Source organism: Aulonocara sp. 'chitande type north' Nkhata Bay, linkage group LG9 (genome assembly GCF_057382095.1).
Source record: "Aulonocara sp. 'chitande type north' Nkhata Bay isolate Kocher_YH1m ecotype deep benthic linkage group LG9, A_spYH_male_GT1.1, whole genome shotgun sequence".
Lineage (NCBI taxonomy): Eukaryota > Metazoa > Chordata > Actinopteri > Cichliformes > Cichlidae > Aulonocara > Aulonocara sp. 'chitande type north' Nkhata Bay.
The window spans coordinates 6,914,396-6,934,386 of NC_141352.1; the positions used below are offsets into that span (position 1 = coordinate 6,914,396).

General features: G+C 42.4%; 1 protein-coding gene across 1 annotated transcript; it reads left to right on the forward strand.

Annotated features, from left to right (window-relative positions):
* Positions 1–13,170: 13,170 nt before the first annotated feature.
* On the forward strand, positions 13,171–18,493 carry LOC147321505 (uncharacterized). The gene has a single exon (XM_086305445.1). It carries the CDS (start codon positions 15,983–15,985, stop codon positions 18,488–18,490), a length of 2,508 nt encoding a protein of 835 aa, XP_086161571.1. The 5' UTR covers positions 13,171–15,982; the 3' UTR covers positions 18,491–18,493.
* The last annotated feature ends 1,498 nt before the right edge of the window (positions 18,494–19,991 follow it).

Below are 19,991 nucleotides of genomic sequence, written 5' to 3' on the forward strand. Positions count from 1 at the left end.
GCCCGCCTTTCCGAGACTTTATCAAAGGTGTGAGCATCACAGCAGAGGGCTTTGTGTCAAAGTAACTGAGGATAAAACACAGAAAAACATGAAGGTGACTTTCCTGGCCTGAATTTTAACAGATGACCTTAAAAATATTCTGCAGTAGATCAAAAACGAAAGAAAACCATGAATCAACACGTGAACATTACCTGATGCTGCTGAAGTGAAGCAGAGCAAAGTTACAGAGGTTTTATTCATTTGCTATTTATCTATCTAGGGAGTGAAGAGTAACGCAATTTCTATTCTCCGTATGTCCTGTACATGTGGCAGAATCGACAAATAAAGTTGACTTTGACTTTGACTTTGACTTTGATTAGAGACACCGCGTTTCGCAATTTTGCATAATTTTAAAAAGTTTAAATTTGTTCAGTATTGAACAGCAGAAATGAGGTTCTCTTTTCGGAAGTAAGTAAAAGGAAAAAAAATAGCAGCCGACAAGCATAACAAGTAAGTGAATAATGCAGAAAACAGATTTTTAGACGGGAAACTGTTCTTGAAGTACAGAGAGAGAGAGAGCTGTGCAAGAAGTGTGATTTTATTGTGGTGGAAGCAAAACAGCAAAAGTCAGAGTGAATTCATGACAATGTCTATGTGAAGCGAGATGTGAAGCGTAGTTTGGATCTTCTTTTGCTGCTGGTTCAGTCAATATTGTTTGGAGAGAGATAAAAACCTGCAGCTTCTGAATCAGCGCAAAAAGGATGCAAACACAAAGCGAGGACCCGCCGAAACATCAGAATCAGCGAGCTGTCGGCTTTCAGCCCCGACCGTGTCCGTGCCGTCGGGTGAGAAAAGCGACATCTCACTGATTCTGATGCGTCGGCGGGTCCTCACTTTGTGTTTGCGTCTTTGTGCAGAATCCGTGTTCCTGCTCTCATTTACTGTTTTAGGATTTTAATGAATCGATTTTACGTTATCCAAGCTAGAATTGATTTTAATTGATAAATCGATAATCAAAACCTACCCCTACTCTGTAGTGTCCACCAAACCATTGTTGGAGCTTTCTGTTAGAGCTAAACATCCCCAGACCTTTCATGTTCTTCTTGTATTTCTTATCCAGTGTGTAACATGTCATCTGTAAGTTTATTTATGTATTTATGTATTTATGTACCAACCACCAGCAGCCTAGCCTCCAAGCTGAGCCATCAGAGGCTCAGCCACTAGGCCAAGCCCAGACCTCCACCTCTAACTAGCTAGGCTAGGCATTGGGGACATAATGGGACCAAAGAATGGAAACACTTTCATGGAAGACAAACTGGAAGACATAAAGAGATAACTTAACTTGATTTTACAGGAAATCTCGACAGCCTCCAAGGACCAACGGAAAATAATACAGGGAGTGCAGAATTATTAGGCAAATGAGTATTTTGTCCACATCATCCTCTTCATGCATGTTGTCTTACTCCAAGCTGTATAGGCTCGAAAGCCTACTACCAATTAAGCATATTAGGTGATGTGCATCTCTGTAATGAGAAGGGGTGTGGTCTAATGACATCAACACCCTATATCAGGTGTGCATAATTATTAGGCAACATCCTTTCCTTTGGCAAAATGGGTCAAAAGAAGGACTTGACGGGCTCAGAAAAGTCAAAAATAGTGAGATATCTTGCAGAGGGATGCAGCAGTCTCAAAATTGCAAAGCTTCTGAAGCGTGATCATCGAACAATCAAGCGTTTCATTCAAAATAGTCAACAGGGTTGCAAGAAGCGTGTGGAAAAACCAAGGCGCAAAATAACTGCCCATGAACTGAGAAAAGTCAAGCGTGCAGCTGCCAAGATGCCACTTGCCACCAGTTTGGCCATATTTCAGAGCTGCAACATCACTGGAGTGCCCAAAAGCACAAGGTGTGCAATACTCAGAGACATGGCCAAGGTAAGAAAGGCTGAAAGACAACCACCACTGAACAAGACACACAAGCTCAAACGTCAAGACTGGGCCAAGAAATATCTCAAGACTGGTTTTTCTAAGGTTTTATGGACTGATGAAATGAGAGTGAGTCTTGATGGGCCAGATGGATGGGCCCGTGGCTGGATTGGTAAAGGGCAGAGAGCTCCAGCCCGACTCAGACGCCAGCAAGGTGGAGGTGGAGTACTGGTTTGGGCTGGTATCATCAAAGATGAGCTTGTGGGGCCTTTTCGGGTTGAGGATGGAGTCAAGCTCAACTCCCAGTCCTAATGCCAGTTTCTGGAAGACACCTTCAAGCAGTGGTACAGGAAGAAGTCTGCATCCTTCAAGAAAAACATGATTTTCATGCAGGACAATGCTCCATCACACGCGCCCAAGTACTCCACAGCGTGGCTGCAAGAAAGGGTATAAAAGAAGAAAAACTAATGACATGGCCTCCTTGTTCACCTGATCTGAACCCCATTGAGAACCTGTGGTCCATCATCAAATGTGAGATTTACAAGGAGGGAAAACAGTACACCTCTCTGAACAGTGTCTGGGAGGCTGTGGTTGCTGCTGCACGCAATGTTGATGGTGAACAGATCAAAACACTGACAGAATCCATGGATGGCAGGCTTTTGAGTGTCCTTGCAAAGAAAGGTGGCTATATTGGTCGCTGATTTGTTTTTGTTTTGTTTTTGAATGTCAGAAATGTATATTTGTGAATGTGGAGATGTTATATTGGTTTCACTGGTAAAAAGAAATAATTGAAATGGGTATATATTTGTTTTTTGTTAAGTTGCCTAATAATTATGCACAGTAATAGTCACCTGCACACACAGATATCCCCCTAAAGTAGCTAAAACTAAAAACAAACTAAAAACTACTTCCAAAAACATTCAGCTTTGATATTAATGAGTTTTTTGGGTTCATTGAGAACATGGTTGTTGTTCAATAATAAAATTATTCCTCAAAAATACAACTTGCCTAATAATTCTGCACTCCCTGTAGAATAGAACAGAATTCAACTTTATTGTCATTGCACATGCACAGGTACAGGGCAACGAAATGCAGTTTGCATCCATCCAGAAGTGCTTTAGTGATATAGATATATTACAATATATATTAGCAATAATATAGATATGTGAGTATATTACAGAAATGGGTCTATTATGTTATAATGTACACGGTATGAAGTATGTTGTGAATATTCTATAACTATAAGTATGTACAGGCTGTAGTGAGTACAAGCTATGTACAGGCTATGAACAGGATATAAATATGAAAAACTATACAGAATATGAAATAAATAACTTTACAGAATCTGAGATATACAGTTATACAGAAATGGGAACTATGCAAGTTGTAAACAGTTGTAGGATTAAAAATTATCAAATGTACAGAATGATTATTTACACAGAGCTATACAGTAGTTCAGTTAAGATAAGTGAGATATAATTCCTACAGAGGCTATATAAAGTGCTAGTGGTTGTGAGTGGCGGTTCAGTCCATGTTATTATTGTGTGTTTGAGGGTACAGTTGTCCATTGTGAGTGTGTGTATGTTCAGTCCATGTGTTAACGTGGGTCAGATGTCAGGAGGCAGAGTTCAGGAGTCTGACAGCTGTGGGGAAGAAGCTGTTCCGGTACCTGGTGGTCTGAGTCCGGAGGCTCCTGTAGCGCCTCCCAGAGGGCAGCAGGGTGAAGAGTCCATGTGATGGGTGACTGGGGTCTTTGATGATTTTCCCAGCCCTTTTCAGACACCGCTTCCTGTAGATGTCCTTTATGGCAGGAAGTGGTGCTCCGGCGATGCGCTGGGCAGTTTTCATGACCCTCTGCAACGCCTTCCGGTCCGAGGCAGAGCAGTTCCCGTACCAGACGGTTATACAGTTGGTCAGGATGCTCTCGATGGTGCAACGATAGAAGTTCACCAGGATGTCTGAGGACAGGTGGCCACTCGGGTAGCCAACATGGGACAATACTCCAGGATAAATGATGTAATAATTACTGGTTTGGACATCAACACATATGACAGAGCAGTGGCTTCAGTGGGGGAGCCCACAGAGTCGGAGTCAGACTCCACTGAAGGGATTATAGAGCTAAATAGGCCACCCTCTAACCCATGAAGAAAAACAAAGCCTGAGGGTTTTTGAACAGAAAGCAGAAAATGCTGTACTAAAGCAAGGGAGAAAACTGAACGAGACTAACATACTCATCAACGCCCATCTTACAAAAAAAAAAGCTGACATCACAAGAAAAACAAACAAGAACAGGATCCAAGCAGCATGAACATAAAACTGTAAGATATACATCAAATAAATGGATACCAGAAGAAGATGAACATGAACTGGACAGGTCCCAGTAAAAGTACAACTCAATATGAATAATTTCATGTGCGTTCACTGACATACTTCAGGATTCAGCTCTAATTATCCTCTCTCATTAATAGTGAAGACATGAAAACAAATGCATTATGAGAACTGGAAATTTTTTGGACCCATTGTCAGTGACCACAAGATGTTCTGGGTGATATCTATCGAGACTTTTTCAATCATATCAACAACAGTTGTATTTATTACTAGGAAAAGCAGCTAAATGAAATTACAAATACAGATCAGATGCTGTCAAAAAGTAAAAGTCTTTATGCCAACTTTGATCATATTAAAGATTTTTAAGACCCTGTTTAGGATTATAGCCATCTCAGAAACCTGGATTAATGACATGAGACACATGAGATGTAAATCCAGAACAGTAATGAAAACAAAACATTGTGGTGGTGGTTGGGGGGGGGGGGGGGGGGGCACTCTATGTTTAACAACTAAAATTGTAATGGACAAAAGACAGAATATGATTCTGAGTTGCATTTATGGAGCACCTGGATATGAACATTTTCAAAGATTCAATTCAATTCAATTTTATTTATATAGCGCCAAATCACAACATAAGTTGCCTCAAGGCGCTTCATAGATACAGAGAAAAACCCAACAATCACATGACCCCCTATGAGCAAGCACTTTGGCAACAGTGGGAAGGAAAAACTCCCTTTTAACAGGAAGAAACCTCCGGCAGAACCAGGCTCAGGGAGGGGCGACCATCTGCTGTGATTGGTTGGGGTGAGAGAAGGAAGACAGGATAAAGACATGCTGTGAAAGAGAGACAGAGGTTAATAACAGATATGATTCAATGCAGAGAGGTCTGTTAATACATAGTGAGTGAGAAAGGTGACTGGAAAGGAAAAACTCAATGCATCATGGGAATCCCCCGGCAGCCTACATCTATTGCAGCATAACTAAGGGAGGATTCAGGGTCACCTGGTCCAGCCCTAACTATATGCTTTAGCAAAAAGGAAAGTTTTAAGCCTAATCTTGAAAGTAGAGATAGTGTCTGTCTCCTGAATCCAAACTGGAAGCTGGTTCCACAGAAGAGGGGCCTGAAAACTGAAGGCTCTGCCTCCCATTCTACTTTTAAATACTCTAGGAACAACAAGTAGGCCTGCAGAGCGAGAGCGAAGTGCTCTAATAGGGTGATATGGTACTACAAGGTCATTAAGATAAGATGGGGCCTGATTATTTAAGACCTTATATGTGAGGAGCAGGATTTTGAATTCAATTCTGGACTTAACAGGAAGCCAATGATGGGAAGACAAAACAGGAGAAATATGCTCTCTCTTTCTAGTCCCTGTCAGTACTCTTGCTGCAGCATTTTGGATTAACTGAAGGCTTTTCAGTGAGTTTTTTGGACTTCCTGATAATAATGAATTACAGTCGTCCAGCCTGGAAATAATAAATGCATGAACTAGTTTTTCAGCGTCACTCTGAGACAGGATATTTCTAACTTTAGAGATGTTGCACAAATGGAAGAAAGCAGTCTTACATATTTGTTTAATATGTGCATTGAAGGACATGTCCTGGTCAAAAATGACTCCAAGGTTCCTCACAGCGTTACTGGAGGCCAAGGTAATGCCATCCAGAGTATGAATCTGGTTAGATACCATATTTCTAAGATTTTGAGGGCCGAGTACAATAACCTCAGTTTGATCTGAATTAAGAAGCAGAAAGTTAGCGGCCATCCAGGTCTTTATGTCTTTAAGACATTCCTGCAGTTTAACTCATTGGTGTGTGTTATCTGGCTTCATGGACAGATAGAGCTGGGTGTCATCAGCATAGCAGTGAAAATGTATGCTATGTCTTCTAATGATACTGCCTAAGGGAAGCATGTATAATGTAAACAGAATTGGTCCTAGCACTGAACCCTGTGGAACTCCATAATTAACCTCAGTGTGTGAAGAGGACTCTCCATTTACATGCACAAATTGGAGTCTATTAGATAGATATGATACAAACCACTGCAGCGCAGTACCTGTAATACCTACAGCATGTTCTAATCGCTCTAATAGGATATTATGGTCAACAGTATCGAATGCTGCGCTAAGGTCTAGCAGGACAAGCACAGAGATGAGTCCACTGTCAGAGGCCATAAGAAGATCATTTGTAACCTTCACTAAAGCTGTTTCTGTGCTGTGATGAGCTCTGAAACCTGACTGAAACTCTTCAAATAAACCATTCCCCTGCAGATGATCTGTTAGCTGTTTGACAACTACTCTTTCAAGGATTTTTGATATGAAAGGAAGGTTGGAGATTGGCCTATAATTAGCTAAGACTGCTGGGTCTAGAGATGGCTTTTTGATTAAAGGTTTAACTACAGCCAGCTTGAAGGCCTGTGGTACATAGCCGATCATTAGAGATAGGTTGATCATATTTAAGATCGAAGAATTAATTAATGGCAGGACTTCTTTGAACAGTTTTGTAGGAATGGGGTCTAAAAGACACGTTGATGGTTTGGAGGAAGTAAGTATTGACGTTAACTCAGAAAGATCAATTAGAGAAAAAGAGTCTAACTTAACATCAATGGTACTAAGAGTAGCTGTAGATAATATTACATCTGTGGGATGATTATTGGTAATTTTTTCTCTAATGATAAAAATTTTATTTGTGAAGAAGTTCATGAAGTCATTACTAGTTACTGCAACTCAACACCTCAAAGACTAAGGAACTGGTTGTGGACTTCGGGAGGTCTAGAGCAGGTCCACTGCCGGTTCAGATAGAGGGGGAGGAGGTGGAGGTGGTTAACAAGTACAAGTACCTCGGGCTGTGGGTGGACAATAAACTGGACTGGTCATGCAACACAGAGCACCTGTATAAAAAAGCCCAAAGCCGAAAGGACATTAAAGAAACTGATGGACATTATGGACAATGCCAGGCATCCTCTGCACACAGCCATTAACAACCAGAAGAGTCTGTTCAGTGACAGGTTGCTTCTCCCAAAGACAAGAACTAACAGACTTAAAAACTCCTTTGTCCCACACGCCATCAGACTGTTTAACTCCTCTCTGGAGGGGAGAGGGAGGGGAAACAGGAGGACAAAGGAGGGGGGAACAACTAAGCTGTAGTGCCTCTTCACCTCACTGTGCAATACCTTTTGTGCAATACTTTTGTAAATAGTCAACAGTGCAATAGACCTCAATACTTGAAATGTGCAATTCACTTGTATTTTTATTTTTTATTCCTATTTATTCTATTTATCCCCTTGGTATATTTTATTTATATTGTCTCTGTATTTATATATATGTGTGTGTGTGTGAATATATATATATATATATATATATATATATATATATATATATATATATATATATATATATATAATATTCTGTAACTCTGTAACTTCTGTCGGTGCTGTGCTTTTTTGGAAATCGAATTTCCCAGAGGAACCCACCCGAGGGATTAATAAAGTTCTATCTAATTTAATCTAATCTAATCTAGTTAACGTTAAAGGGATGGTTGGCTCAAAAGAGCTCTGACTTTTTGTCAGCCTGGCTACAGAGCTGAAGAGAAACCTGGGGTTGTTCTTATTTACTTCAATCAGTGACGAATAGTAAGATGTTCTTGCTCTGTGGAGGGCTTTCTTATAAAGCAGCAAACTATTTCTCCAGGCTAAATGATGATCGTCTAGATTTGTGACACGCCATTTCCTCTCCAGATTACGAGTCATCTGCTTTAGGCTACGTGTTTGAGAATTATACCACGGAGTCAGGTACTTCTGATTTGAGGCCTTAGTTTTCACAGGAGCTACAGTATCCAGAGTCGTACGTAGTGAGGAGGTGAAATTATTAACAAGATAATCGACCTCTGTTGGAGCAGCGTTCAGATAGCTGCTCTGCTCTATGTTGGTACAGGGCATTGAAGATGATAACAGTGGGTGGATTATATTCTTAAACTTAGTTACAGCACTTTCAGAAAGACATCTACTTTGATAAAGTCTACTCTTCACCGCTGTGTAATCAATTATTGTAAAAGTAAATGTTATCAGGAAATGATCAGACAGGAGAGGGTTTTCAGGAAACACTGTTAAATGTTCAATTTCTATGCCATATGTTAAAATAAGATCTAGAGTGTGATTAAAGTGGTGGGTGGGTTCTTTTACATTTTGAGAGAAACCAATTGAGTCTAATAACAGATTAAATGCCATGTTGAGGCTGTCATTTTTAGCATCTACATGGATGTTAAAATCACCCACAATAATTATTTTATCTGAGCTGAGAACTAAATCAGATATAAAGTCTGAGTTCTTATGTTTCAGGTACATGGGCCAGACGTGGCCGTCAAAAAGGCCAGGTGGGTCTGGTACCAGGGGAACACAAACCAACCCAAGGTTTTTAAACACGATCTTTAGTTTAATCTTATTTCCAAAAAACCCATGAGAATAATTTCATACTGTGCAACTTTAATAGACAACATCTTTACAAATGTCATTAGACACAGTTCAGTAGTGCTATACTAATAAATTATATTAATTGTTTCAGTGGAGGCGTAGGCATGAAACTAATGAGGCCAAAATGTATACAAGCTGTTTATAAACAAGCAGAAGGAACAATTACAGCATCATGAGACAATTTAATACTTTCAGACTAGGACGAGGTCTATAGAGAGACAGACGTGGATAGAGCCTACAATAAATTTATAGAGCTATTTAAATTATTACACAATAAAAATGACCTAGTTCAAATGATTAATACAAATAATAAATATAAAAATGGTCCATATTTAATCAAAGGGCTACAAGCTGTGTGAGAAAAGAAAAGCAATCTTTATGGAAATGTTATCAAATTAAAAAACTAAAATTCTACTAAAACAGTTGAACTGTCACGGCTGCAGACGTGTGGAGGGTGTGAGAGAGGACCCAGATGCTGGCACCCCAACCGGTCGCAGCAGATGGCCCCGCCCCTCCCTGAGCCTGGTTCTGCCGGAGGTTTCTTCACTGTTAAAAGGGAGCTTTTCCTTCCCACTGTCGCCAAAGTGCTTGCTCATAGGGGGTCATATGATTGTTGGATTTTTCTCTGTATCTATGAAGCGCCTTGAGGCGACTTTTGTTGTGATTTGGCACTATATAAATAAAATTGAATTGAATTGAATTGACACTGGCTTGGACGGGAGCTTTATTTGCACACCGGCGGCACAAACAGAAACACAGCGAGCAAAAACAAAACTTACAGGTGACCTAAACTGGGAATGACTAACAAAACGAACCTGAACAGGTGACTCTAGGAGAAAACGCAGGGAAGAAACACAGATGGACTATAGCGACGAACATGAGTGAACACACACTATAAATACACAGAAGGGAACGAGGAAACTACACACAGGAGGGAGGCAAGGCTGATTGTGATCGACAAGATGAGACAGGGGAAACGCAAACTGAACACATAAGACAGGCTTTCACAATAAAACAGGAAACTCAAAACACATGCGAAGACACAGACCCAGAGACGTGGGCTTTACACAGAGACATGACTACACTAGAGGGGATACACAGGCAGGGATGACACAGAACCGAGGGAGCGCAGAATTAACACTGGGAGGTCAAATAACAAAACTGAAATAGTAAAGGAGATTAAACTCTCCTTTACTAAAAAGACTGATACTTGACAATAAAATCAGACATGTGCAATACAAAGTGTCCAAAAGTATCTCAGTCATGAACAAAATTCACTCTATGCTCTTTATTGTTCTCTAAATCTTCCATATCTTGCACTGAAATAATTATAAAAATACACTAAATTCACTTTTCATACTACAAAAGGTGCAGTTCTCATTTTTACAGTTAAATTAAAACTTCATGACCTGGTTAATTACAGTAAAGCACAGATACTGTTTAGAGCTCAAAGTAATCTATTGCCAGTCTAAATCTTTTCATCCACAGAGATGGGGGCTACAGTATGAAGGGGACTGAAAATTTTAAAGTGCACGTGGTAAGGACTACTTGTGTGTGTGTCTACGTGTGGGGTTATATTGTTGAGTGGGTTAGGGGCTCAGCACAAGCATCGTCCAAATATCCACAAATTTAAATCAGTGTATAAGCTTGTGTTTTCATGCAGTACAGGGATGAGAGCAGTATTAAGCTACATTATTGTTCTTAAACAGTGTTTTAAATAGTCAGGAAGGAGCAGCACAACCACATGACTGAGCTTTAAACATATGAATGGGGTGGGACTACATGTCCCACTCCTTTTTGACCACCGTGCTCTGTTTTGTATATATGTACACAAATCCTCGAAATAAACCATCAATCAATCAGTCAGTATTTTTATTGTTATTACCTGTTTGATTTTCGTGTTTAGGTTCATTAATGTTTGTTCATTTTTATTCTCCCTTGTCTCCCCTGAAACACTCATGAAAATATGATCCGTTTGTGTGGTATGAAACTGTCCCACATTTACAGTCCGAATGTAGAATTGAATGAATTCCAACAGGAAGGGCGTTTCATGTGACACGTGTTGGAGACATTACCTGCTCTGTTTCTAACATAAATAGGTATTTTTCATACTTAGAAAATATTATTCTAACAGGTTTCCCGCGTCAATGTGGTTTGAGCACAGTCACCTGACCAGGTGAAGTTTTTGGAGCGTTTGAAGTCGTCCTGATCAGATAATCAACTGTGTGATCAGCTGGCTGTTAGTAAACAACACAGAGGATAGATGGAGGCGAGACGGCAACATGGGTACAACCAAACCTGCAAGACCTACAGACGAAGACAGAGAACGCAGTTAAAAACACAGAAAAGACATGAAAGACATACCAGGAAGGGATAGTGAAAGAAATCCTTCCTGTCTGTAATTCAGTTTCCTGATGTTGAACGCGATGACGTAAAGATATCACAGGAAAAGAGAAGCGTGGTGCTGAGAAGGTCCAGCTGCTTTCACACACTCTGTTTCATTATGTGCGGCTGGATGTTGCTGACATCAGTCAGGTGTGAAGAGACTACAGCGCAGTCAACATAAGACTTTATTACCAGATCTTAAATCTCAGAAACAGTCCATTTCTGTCACTCATTCAGAAGAGCTCACTCACCCACACAGAGCTATCCCCCACAATATGAGAGCAGTTGGTTTATTTGGTTTCATACATGTTAATGAAGTCATGTTAACAGTGTTTCAGCTGTGCTTTTAACAAAAATATCAGAGTCCCCCAAAGCAGGAATTTAGGCCCCTTTTGAAGGTTTGTTTCTATGAACAGTCTCGTTTCCAATCTCATTTCCTTTCAGAAAGCACGCTTCTTTTTTAATTCCTCTGCTAGAGGAATTAAAAAGGCAGAGGTGAAGGCCGGATCTTATTATGTCTGCAGATACTTCAGGGTCACTTCACTCAGGTAGGAACCTTCCCGAGAAAAAAGGACCACTCGACCACAACCTGTCCTCCATCCTTATGTCCTTTCTACCTGGTGTGTAGTTGGAGTTAATGAGGCGATGGAAACAGACAACAAGCAGAGAGTGTTTGATCCAAACAGGACGAACGTTCCCCAAGGTAACCTGAGACGCACCTGGATGCTCACCTGTCCTCACGCTGTTGGCTGTAAACACAGGAGGTGCAAAGGTGTCACTTTCTCCTGCAGTGTGACTGAGGAGGACGTCGTTAAACTCCCATGGTGCACAGCGGTCGGAAGATGCTGAACTATCTGCTCTTTCTGATGGGGGTCTGTTCCGTGGATCAATGCAAACACTGACTGCCAATAACAGGAAGTGATTAGCTGTTGATGTAGAAAATGCAGCCATGAATAAAGTCTGCGTTCACCTTCACGATGGACCATCTCATCCTGACCAAAGTCAGCCCAGCAGGAACCTTCACGCTGACGTTGTTGATCTGGAACCAACTGGAGGTTCATTTCTCTGCAGACTTCAGACTTTAGAGTTTTTATAGGTTACCTTTTTTTATTTTCTAGCCTTTGATACGTTTTTCATTTCCTCATGTCTTCATCTGCATATGAATAACTTTGTTTTATCACTCTATTTTATTTTACAGTGATTCCTGAGATTAGAGACCAAACAGGTTTTAATTTTCTAAAATATATTTTTTGATTTTTCAAAAACATATTTACATATGATTGTTACACAAAGTTTTGGGTGTTTCACCATGTTTTGGTACAATCTCCCAGGTGTAACATTTTTAAAAATGTATGTTTTTGCTGGAGAAGTGCAAGGTTTTTGTCCACACCATCAGAGACAAACAAATGCAAAAATATATATTTTAAATTAAGTTGTTTCAGCTATTTTGACTGTGAGCACTGTTCTATTGTTTATGCACATATGTTTTCAAACTAATTATACTATGTTTAAAAGTAAGATTGTTTTGGCTTTTTATTATTAGCGTTACAGTCATACATATTTTCAGAAGCTCGTATTTAATCTCTAAAAGAAACAATCATATTTAGAAGCATGCAAATGACACATTTATTGAGAAAATTACAGATTTTTATTGGAAGATCATGAGAGGGGGAAAATATGTGGTTCTTCAAAAGAGAAAAATAAACAAGAAAATCCATATTATGGAGTTGAGAAGGTGCTGACGGTGGGGACCCAAGATATTATTACTGTCAAAATGACCATTAAAGTTTAACAACTATGTAATATCACAAGACGCTTCATAACAACTCTGTTTTTGCACATGTCAAGTTCTACATCTTAATAGCTCACCAGCAAGTAGCTACTACTCCTCGATTCCTCAGAATTAATGTCTAAATTACTCTGTGGTTGTGTGTTTATACCCCGCTGTACTTTCTCTCCTTTTTTCCTGCGATGTCTCGAGTCTCTCTGTGCTTGTTTCCAAAACCTTCGCTTCTGCCTTTTTTCTCTTTCTTTCAGATCACTGATGTTCTTTATTTTTCCCTCTTTCATTCTAGTTCTCCATCTTTCCCTTTCCTTTATGAGGAACTTGTGATCAGGAGATATTTTATTTTGTATTCTCACAATCAGTTATCATTGATTATTCATTTGCCATTGTTGAATCGGTTGACAGTATAATCTTTTAATTACATCTGTGTTACTTTGAGCAAATATTAATGTACACTGACTGTTTATATTAATCCACACTGACTGTTTATATAAAGTTGTTGCACATTAGAGTAGAGCAGTCACACCATACAGACCCACGAGTCCTGTTGGGCCCTGGCAGGCCTGCGTGTAGTTTTGCACGTACGCTGGTCTCTGCTTACATGCACGCACTTATGTAACACACGCACGGTCACCTACACACTTAGTAATAATAGGAGGGTCATCTGAGGACAGTTTTTCTGATAAATACACTTTCACAAAATGCACAATGTAATACACACTTGTTTTTCTCTTAAGAGTAGCAGTTGATGTCTATATAAGGGAAAACTTTGGGATAGGCGGGGAATTGTTATCATTTGAGATCATTTCTAGTAAAGATCCAACTGTGATGTCATAAAGGCAATATAAGGAGACTGATGCTTCAGTTGACGAGAGGATTCGATTGCAAATTGTCTTTTCCCACTCTTGTGCACAGAGTGTAATAAAGATCACTATTTTTGACACCTACTTCGACTTGGGCTTGCTTTCTTCTCTTCCCTAACTCGACCGAACCTTAACAACCTGGTGCCGAAACTCCGGGTGGGGAGGAGTTGCTTCCTGCAGCTCGTCGGGGAAGGTGACAAAGGGGGCAAGGGCCAGCAGCCTATCTGAGTGACGCCAGGCGACATAAGAAAAGGTGAGTGCCACCTGTTGATTTTTATCCAAAGGCGCTATATTGGAAGTTAAAACTAAATTTAATTAAATAATATTCACTCAGTCTGGGCTTCTGGCGTTGGTCCATAGTGATCTTGACTAATTAGTTTTCAAAATAGGGCATAGTAGTCTGACTAAATTCATTGTTGTTCATTTTGGGGGTGAATTTTGAGTTAAGAAGTTATGTGTTTAAGTTAATACGGTTTAAGGTGTGTGGAAACAAATAAATACGGTTTAAGAGGTTAACTGTGGGTTGACTGGGATGCCAGCCAGTCAATCGGTAGTGTAGGGATAATTTGGTTTTGATTGAGTAGCAAAAACGCGGTTTTGGGTCTCAGGTAATTAAACTGGAGGGCAGGGTACCCACAGTGAGGCTTTTAAAATAAGTAAATTTAATTTAGGACTGGGGCGTGGCCCCTAAGGGCGTAGTTCTGCTCAGCGCTGTGGCGGCGACACCTGACAGTGGACGCACCGTTAGACTATTTGCTTGGTTGGTTGCCAGGGGGATTCGGGCGCCCCGAATAAACCGAAACGGTCGAAGGGAGACCGTTTCTTTTACTGCGCCAGATTGACAGATAGAGTCGCGGACCGGCTGCCTCCTATTTAAACGTCAGGAGCTTGTGAACTTTAAGTATAGCCAAAAGCGTGAGCCAGGATTTCATTGCCTTTCACGCAGCTGGTGGAGTTCCAGGTGTCCGGGCGGGGAAGCAGTTTTAAAGTACTAGAACTTAGTAATTTGACCGTTTTCAAGGCGGCGTACTTGAGACGGGTAATTGATCAGCAAGAGCGAGGCTCTGGGCTGAAAGATGCTTTTAAATTAGTCAAAAATTTAGCAACACCAGCAGAGAAATAGAGAAGTGAGATAAAGTTGTTCTGGCATATGGTGTTTTCTTAGGAATTTGAGCGCTATCGGGAGGGCGTTCCCGAGGTGTGTATTGACCAGCAAGGCGAGGCCTGGGCTATAGGTGCTTTTAAATTAGTCAAAAAAGTTAGGAGTAACCTCTTCTGGTATATGACGTCTATGGGGCCCGTGTATACTGTATATAAATTACTCGTGTGTCTGTGCATTTAAAAGTGTAAATTGTATAAACTGTCTTGTGTTGTTGAATTTTTTCTGTGTGGATTCAGAGTGTGAAAAAACGAAAACGCCTTTCTCTTCTCTCGCTCTCAGGGAACAGAGAGTGTGTGTGTATCTCTCCCAGAGGGGAGGGGTTGTGTGGTGCTGCGCAGTAGCGGGCACACGCGCGCGAGTACGAGCGGAGTGTGTGTGTGTACAGCTGCGGCCCTATTTCTCCCTTTTTTGTCCTTCTGAGCTTCTTTTCGTTAGGTGAAAGGGGGTCTCAGAAGTATGGTTAAAAGATTTCAGTATATTAAATAAACTAAACCTTGTAGTTTTGTGTTGGTGATTTCCTAATGTGATTATGGTTTAATAGAATTCCATGAGTAATGATCCCTTGTGTAAAACTCCAGTAAGGTAGGATGCGGGGATAAATATCTTGACAAAATTTGAGAACTGTGTGTGATTGTTGGGAGATTTTTAGTTGGGTCGTATTTCTTTCTCTACCTGGAAAAGGCAGAGATCTGTGTTCTATTTGATGTTGTGTAAATAAAGCTTTTAAAAGTTGGTTGAGTCTCTCGTATAAGGAGGGAAAACGGTGCATGGTAGATTGTTTGAATTATTCTTGTAGGTGAAAACTTTGTAGTTGTTAGGGAGGTGAATGTGAGAGTGAATTTTCGCTGGCTTTGCGTGCTTAAAACTGTTAGATTAGACGTTTGTCAAGCTTTGAGCTTGAAAGGAGGATTAGAGGGTGTGTGTGTGTGTGTGTCTGTGGGCGGTCTCTCTCTCTCAGGCTGGAGCCTAGCGGAAGTTCGGCTTGACCAGCTTGTGAGATTCTGACTGCCGAAAGGAAAATACAACGAGGCAACCCCTAGGGGAGGAGCCTAAGACCGGCCATTTTGGTAAGGTAAGTGAGGTCAAAAAGCAAAATGGCTGAAGAGGAAAAGGCGACCCCTGGAGGGGGAAAGAGATACAAGCCACTGAAGGAGCAAATACAGGAATTGAAGAAAGCCATTAAAATGACTGAAGGGACGTCTTCAAAAGAGATTGCTCGTCAGTGTCAGGATTTAGAAAAAGAAGTGAAGGAATTATGTGAAAATCAACAGAAGACATTGGAGGACAGAATCCCTCTGCACTCCCTCTTTCAACGACAAGGGGAGAAATGTGAAGAGAGAATCAAGGAGCTTGAAGAGGAATCTTTAGGACGTTTCCAGGGGAGAAAAATAAAGGCTGAAAAGAAACTTATGATGGAAAAACAAAGTAAGTATTGTAAGCTTATGATTATCTCCCAAGGTGTTTCCCACTGGATGCAAGAGGAAGTGAACGACATCCAGCCAGCCTTAAAGAAGGAAGCTGAGGCTGAGGGAAAGCTATATCCCAGCCTGAAGGACTTCCTGAGTGGCCCACCCCCACCTTATATTTGTCCAGTGGTGGCCCTGGAGGGTGGTACTATGTGGGGGCCGGAAGGAAAAACAGGAAAAGTGACAGGTGGAATTGTCAACTTACAGGAGGATCCTCCACCATCGACATCTGCTCCAGCCACAGTGGAGGCAGACACAGGAGTAGTGCAGCCACAATCAGGGGTACCTGCACAGAAAGCAATGCAGTCTCAATCAGCGGCAGCTGCATCAGAGGTAAGTCAGCCTCACCCAGTTGCTGGGACATCACAAGGAATTACTACACGGGGGTTGATCTTGATTCCTCCCGCTCTTTTTAGCCCAGATAGAGCTACAGAAGAAGCTCAACCTGTGGCGTCTACAAGTACCGGACAGGTGACAATGCAACAGCCCAGCCAGGAAAATTCATCCCAGGAGGTCTGGACTTCAGAGGAAGACTCACCTTCAATGCAGTATCAGAAGGCGCCATCAAAGGCGACCCGAAAAACTAATCAGAGGTCAACGGTTGATGATTCTGAGAAAGAACAGTGGCAAGGCCACGTTTTTGGAAAAGAATCTGACAATCGGGAGGCTGTGATACAACTGGAACGCCTCCTGAGAAAATTGGAGGAGGAAGGCGTAGCAACACCACGTAGCGTAGCACAAACACTTTATGCCTTGGAAAAGGACTTGGCGGCCTCAGTAGAAAGCAACACACGAAAATCCAGAGAAGTGTCAAACCTGCAAAGGGGAGGATTTGCCCCAAAGTTTCAGACTCCCACAGGAGGAACGACCCTTCGCTCTGGGAGGGTTCTGGAGGAACCAAGAGATAAAAGACCGTCCATCTTTGAGAAGAACCAGAGGAAGACTGTTGCATTGCCAACTGAAGAAGGGCAGGGTGACACAGAGGAGGAATTATCCCTCACAATGCCTTTATTGAAGGGAGGAAGGGGTGAACCAGTCTACCACCCCTACAATATCAGAGATCTTGAGGCTCTGGTGAAGCAGCTGCCCCCAATCACGGAGGGAGGAGCCGCTTGGTTGAGGAGACTAGGAAGTCTTACAGAAGGAGAGGAATTGGCTCTGGGAGATTTCCGAGCTATCGGTGGGAGGACCTTCAGAGGAGGAGGCCTCGCAGATGTAGAAGAGATAGCAAGAACTGTATGCCAACCAAACGACGTCCCCTATGCAAGGGTGCGAAATGCTCTCTCTGACGCAGTGCGTGAAAAGTATCCGACTCATAACATGGGCACTACACCTAGGATTGTTTGGACCCCAGAACATTCCCCTAGAGAGTTTATGGAGCATGCAAAAGAACAGTGGATTCTTCAAACTGGTGAACATCCTGGGCAGAATGGTGAACCAAGGGCGTGGTTCCGATCTGCAGTATTAGCAGGTCTCCCAGAACGAGTAAGAACAGATTTACAAAAGAACCCTGATTTTGCGGTGGCGGATTCAGCAAAATGGGAGAGGCACATTATACATCGACTTGAGCTGGAGAAAGACGAGGTGAACAAGAAAAAACAGGAGCTGGAGGAGGCGCAAGCGCAGTTAGTGAAATTGAAATTGGCAGAGGCGAGAGAAAAATCAAGCGAAAAGAAAAAGGAAAACAAAGATGGACCTAAGAGGATGCTGGTGGCGCAGCCACGGGGCGATCCGGGGCCTGATTGGCCAGATTTGAATCCGGTTCTGTACCCTGATGACCGATGGCCCGCCAATGAATTCCCAAGGCAAGGAAGACCCGCGGGGAATTGGGGGGCTACTAGGTCGCTGAGGGGACGTGGTGGATCCCAAAGGGGAGGTGGACCAAGGGGCCGTGGTCTGGGGGGACCTATGCTGGACCCGAATGTATGCCGAAGGTGTGGAGGACGAGGACATTGGGCTCGTAATTGTCCTACGCCATGGCTACCAGAAACAGCTTATTCATCATCACCCCAGGCACAGGGAACTTTTCGAGGCAGAGTGGGCCAGACAAGGGGACATCAAGCTCCAAACCCAGGCATGGCGCCAGCGGCTCAGTATCCCCTGGGATACTGGGGCGGAGAGGAGGAGCTGTACTGACGGGACCCACAGAGGCCAGACAACATGGGGGTGGCAGATCCTATGTTGTCGATGAGTGTGGAAGGAGATGAAATGACCTTCCTTGTGGACACTGGGGCTACCTATTCAACACTGAAACAAAAACCAAACAGTGCCACACTTTCCAACCATGTGGTCAGTGTTGTTGGGTTTTCTGGGGTACCGATGACGCTGCCAACAACCAATCCAGCCCTGACGGTGCTGGGAAAACAGACATTGAAGCACAGCTATGTGGTGTCTCCCCATGTGCCTGTGAACTTGATGGGCGGGGATCTGCTCATTAAATTGGGGGCCACCATCATGTGTTCAGCTGATGGACTAACAGTGACACTTCCAGGAGGAAATGAGTTTCCGTGCCTGGGGACATTTTCAAAGAACCAGTACTTGCTGAAAGACTGTGAACAAACGACCGCTGACATCTATTGGGGTCGTGTGGTGGAAGAAGGCATACTAAGACAATATCAGTTGTGGAAACCTTGGATTATGGCCTTGGCCGTCTTCTCTCCCCCCAGGGATCCGTTCCATGTCACCCTCTATTATGATAGAAATGATGATGAAATTTACAGGGACCTGTTCCAGTCTGACCTTGAAGGCCAGACTTGGAATGTGTGTTCTCAAAACATCTATGTCGGTCCGGAGGGCGTCGCGGCAGCAGTAAAATTAACCGACGAACAACGGCCTTGGTTCAAAATGGGACCTGATTCAGTGCCCCATATAACATTGGCGGTCCATGAGAGTCATCAGGCGAAGGAGCTGGGGACGATGGTCAAAAGAGCCCTCGAGGAACCTGGCTGGCAAGCTACTCAGATTCCAGACGTTTGGTACTCGCCAAAATGCAAAATTTATCGTATCACTTGTCAATCAGAGGACACAGTGATGTTGGAGCATCAACAAATCTCAAGAATTCATGGGAGAGAAAGAACAGACCATGCGGATGCAGTTGCCGCACTTGCGACTCTTCCTGACACTTTGTGGTCAGCAGGGCCTACGGATGTGGGCCAGGCCACGTGTTCGCCCGTTTTGTTCCAGCTGAAGTCTGAAACGCCAATTTGGAAACCACAGTATAGGCAAAAGAGAGAAGCTGAGGAGGGAATTGCAGAAACCATTGAGGGGCTATTGAAAGTAGGGGTGCTTGAGCCCTCTCAATCCTACTGGAATACTCCTATTTTGCCAGTAGAGAAGCATGGGACAGGAAAGTACAGAATGGCACATGACTTAAGAGCCATCAATGCCATTTTACGTACTGACACAGTGCCAGTCCCAAACCCATACACAGCCTTGACGGCATTAACACCAGACCAGAAGTGGTTTACATGTATTGATTTAGCGAATGCATTTTTCTGTCTCCCATTGCATGAGTCGCTGAGGGACATTTTTTCATTCACATATGGGGGACAACAGTACAGATACACAAGGTTGCCACAAGGGTTTGCACTTTCCCCTGGCATTTTCAACCAAGTGTTGAAAGAAGCTTTATCGCCAT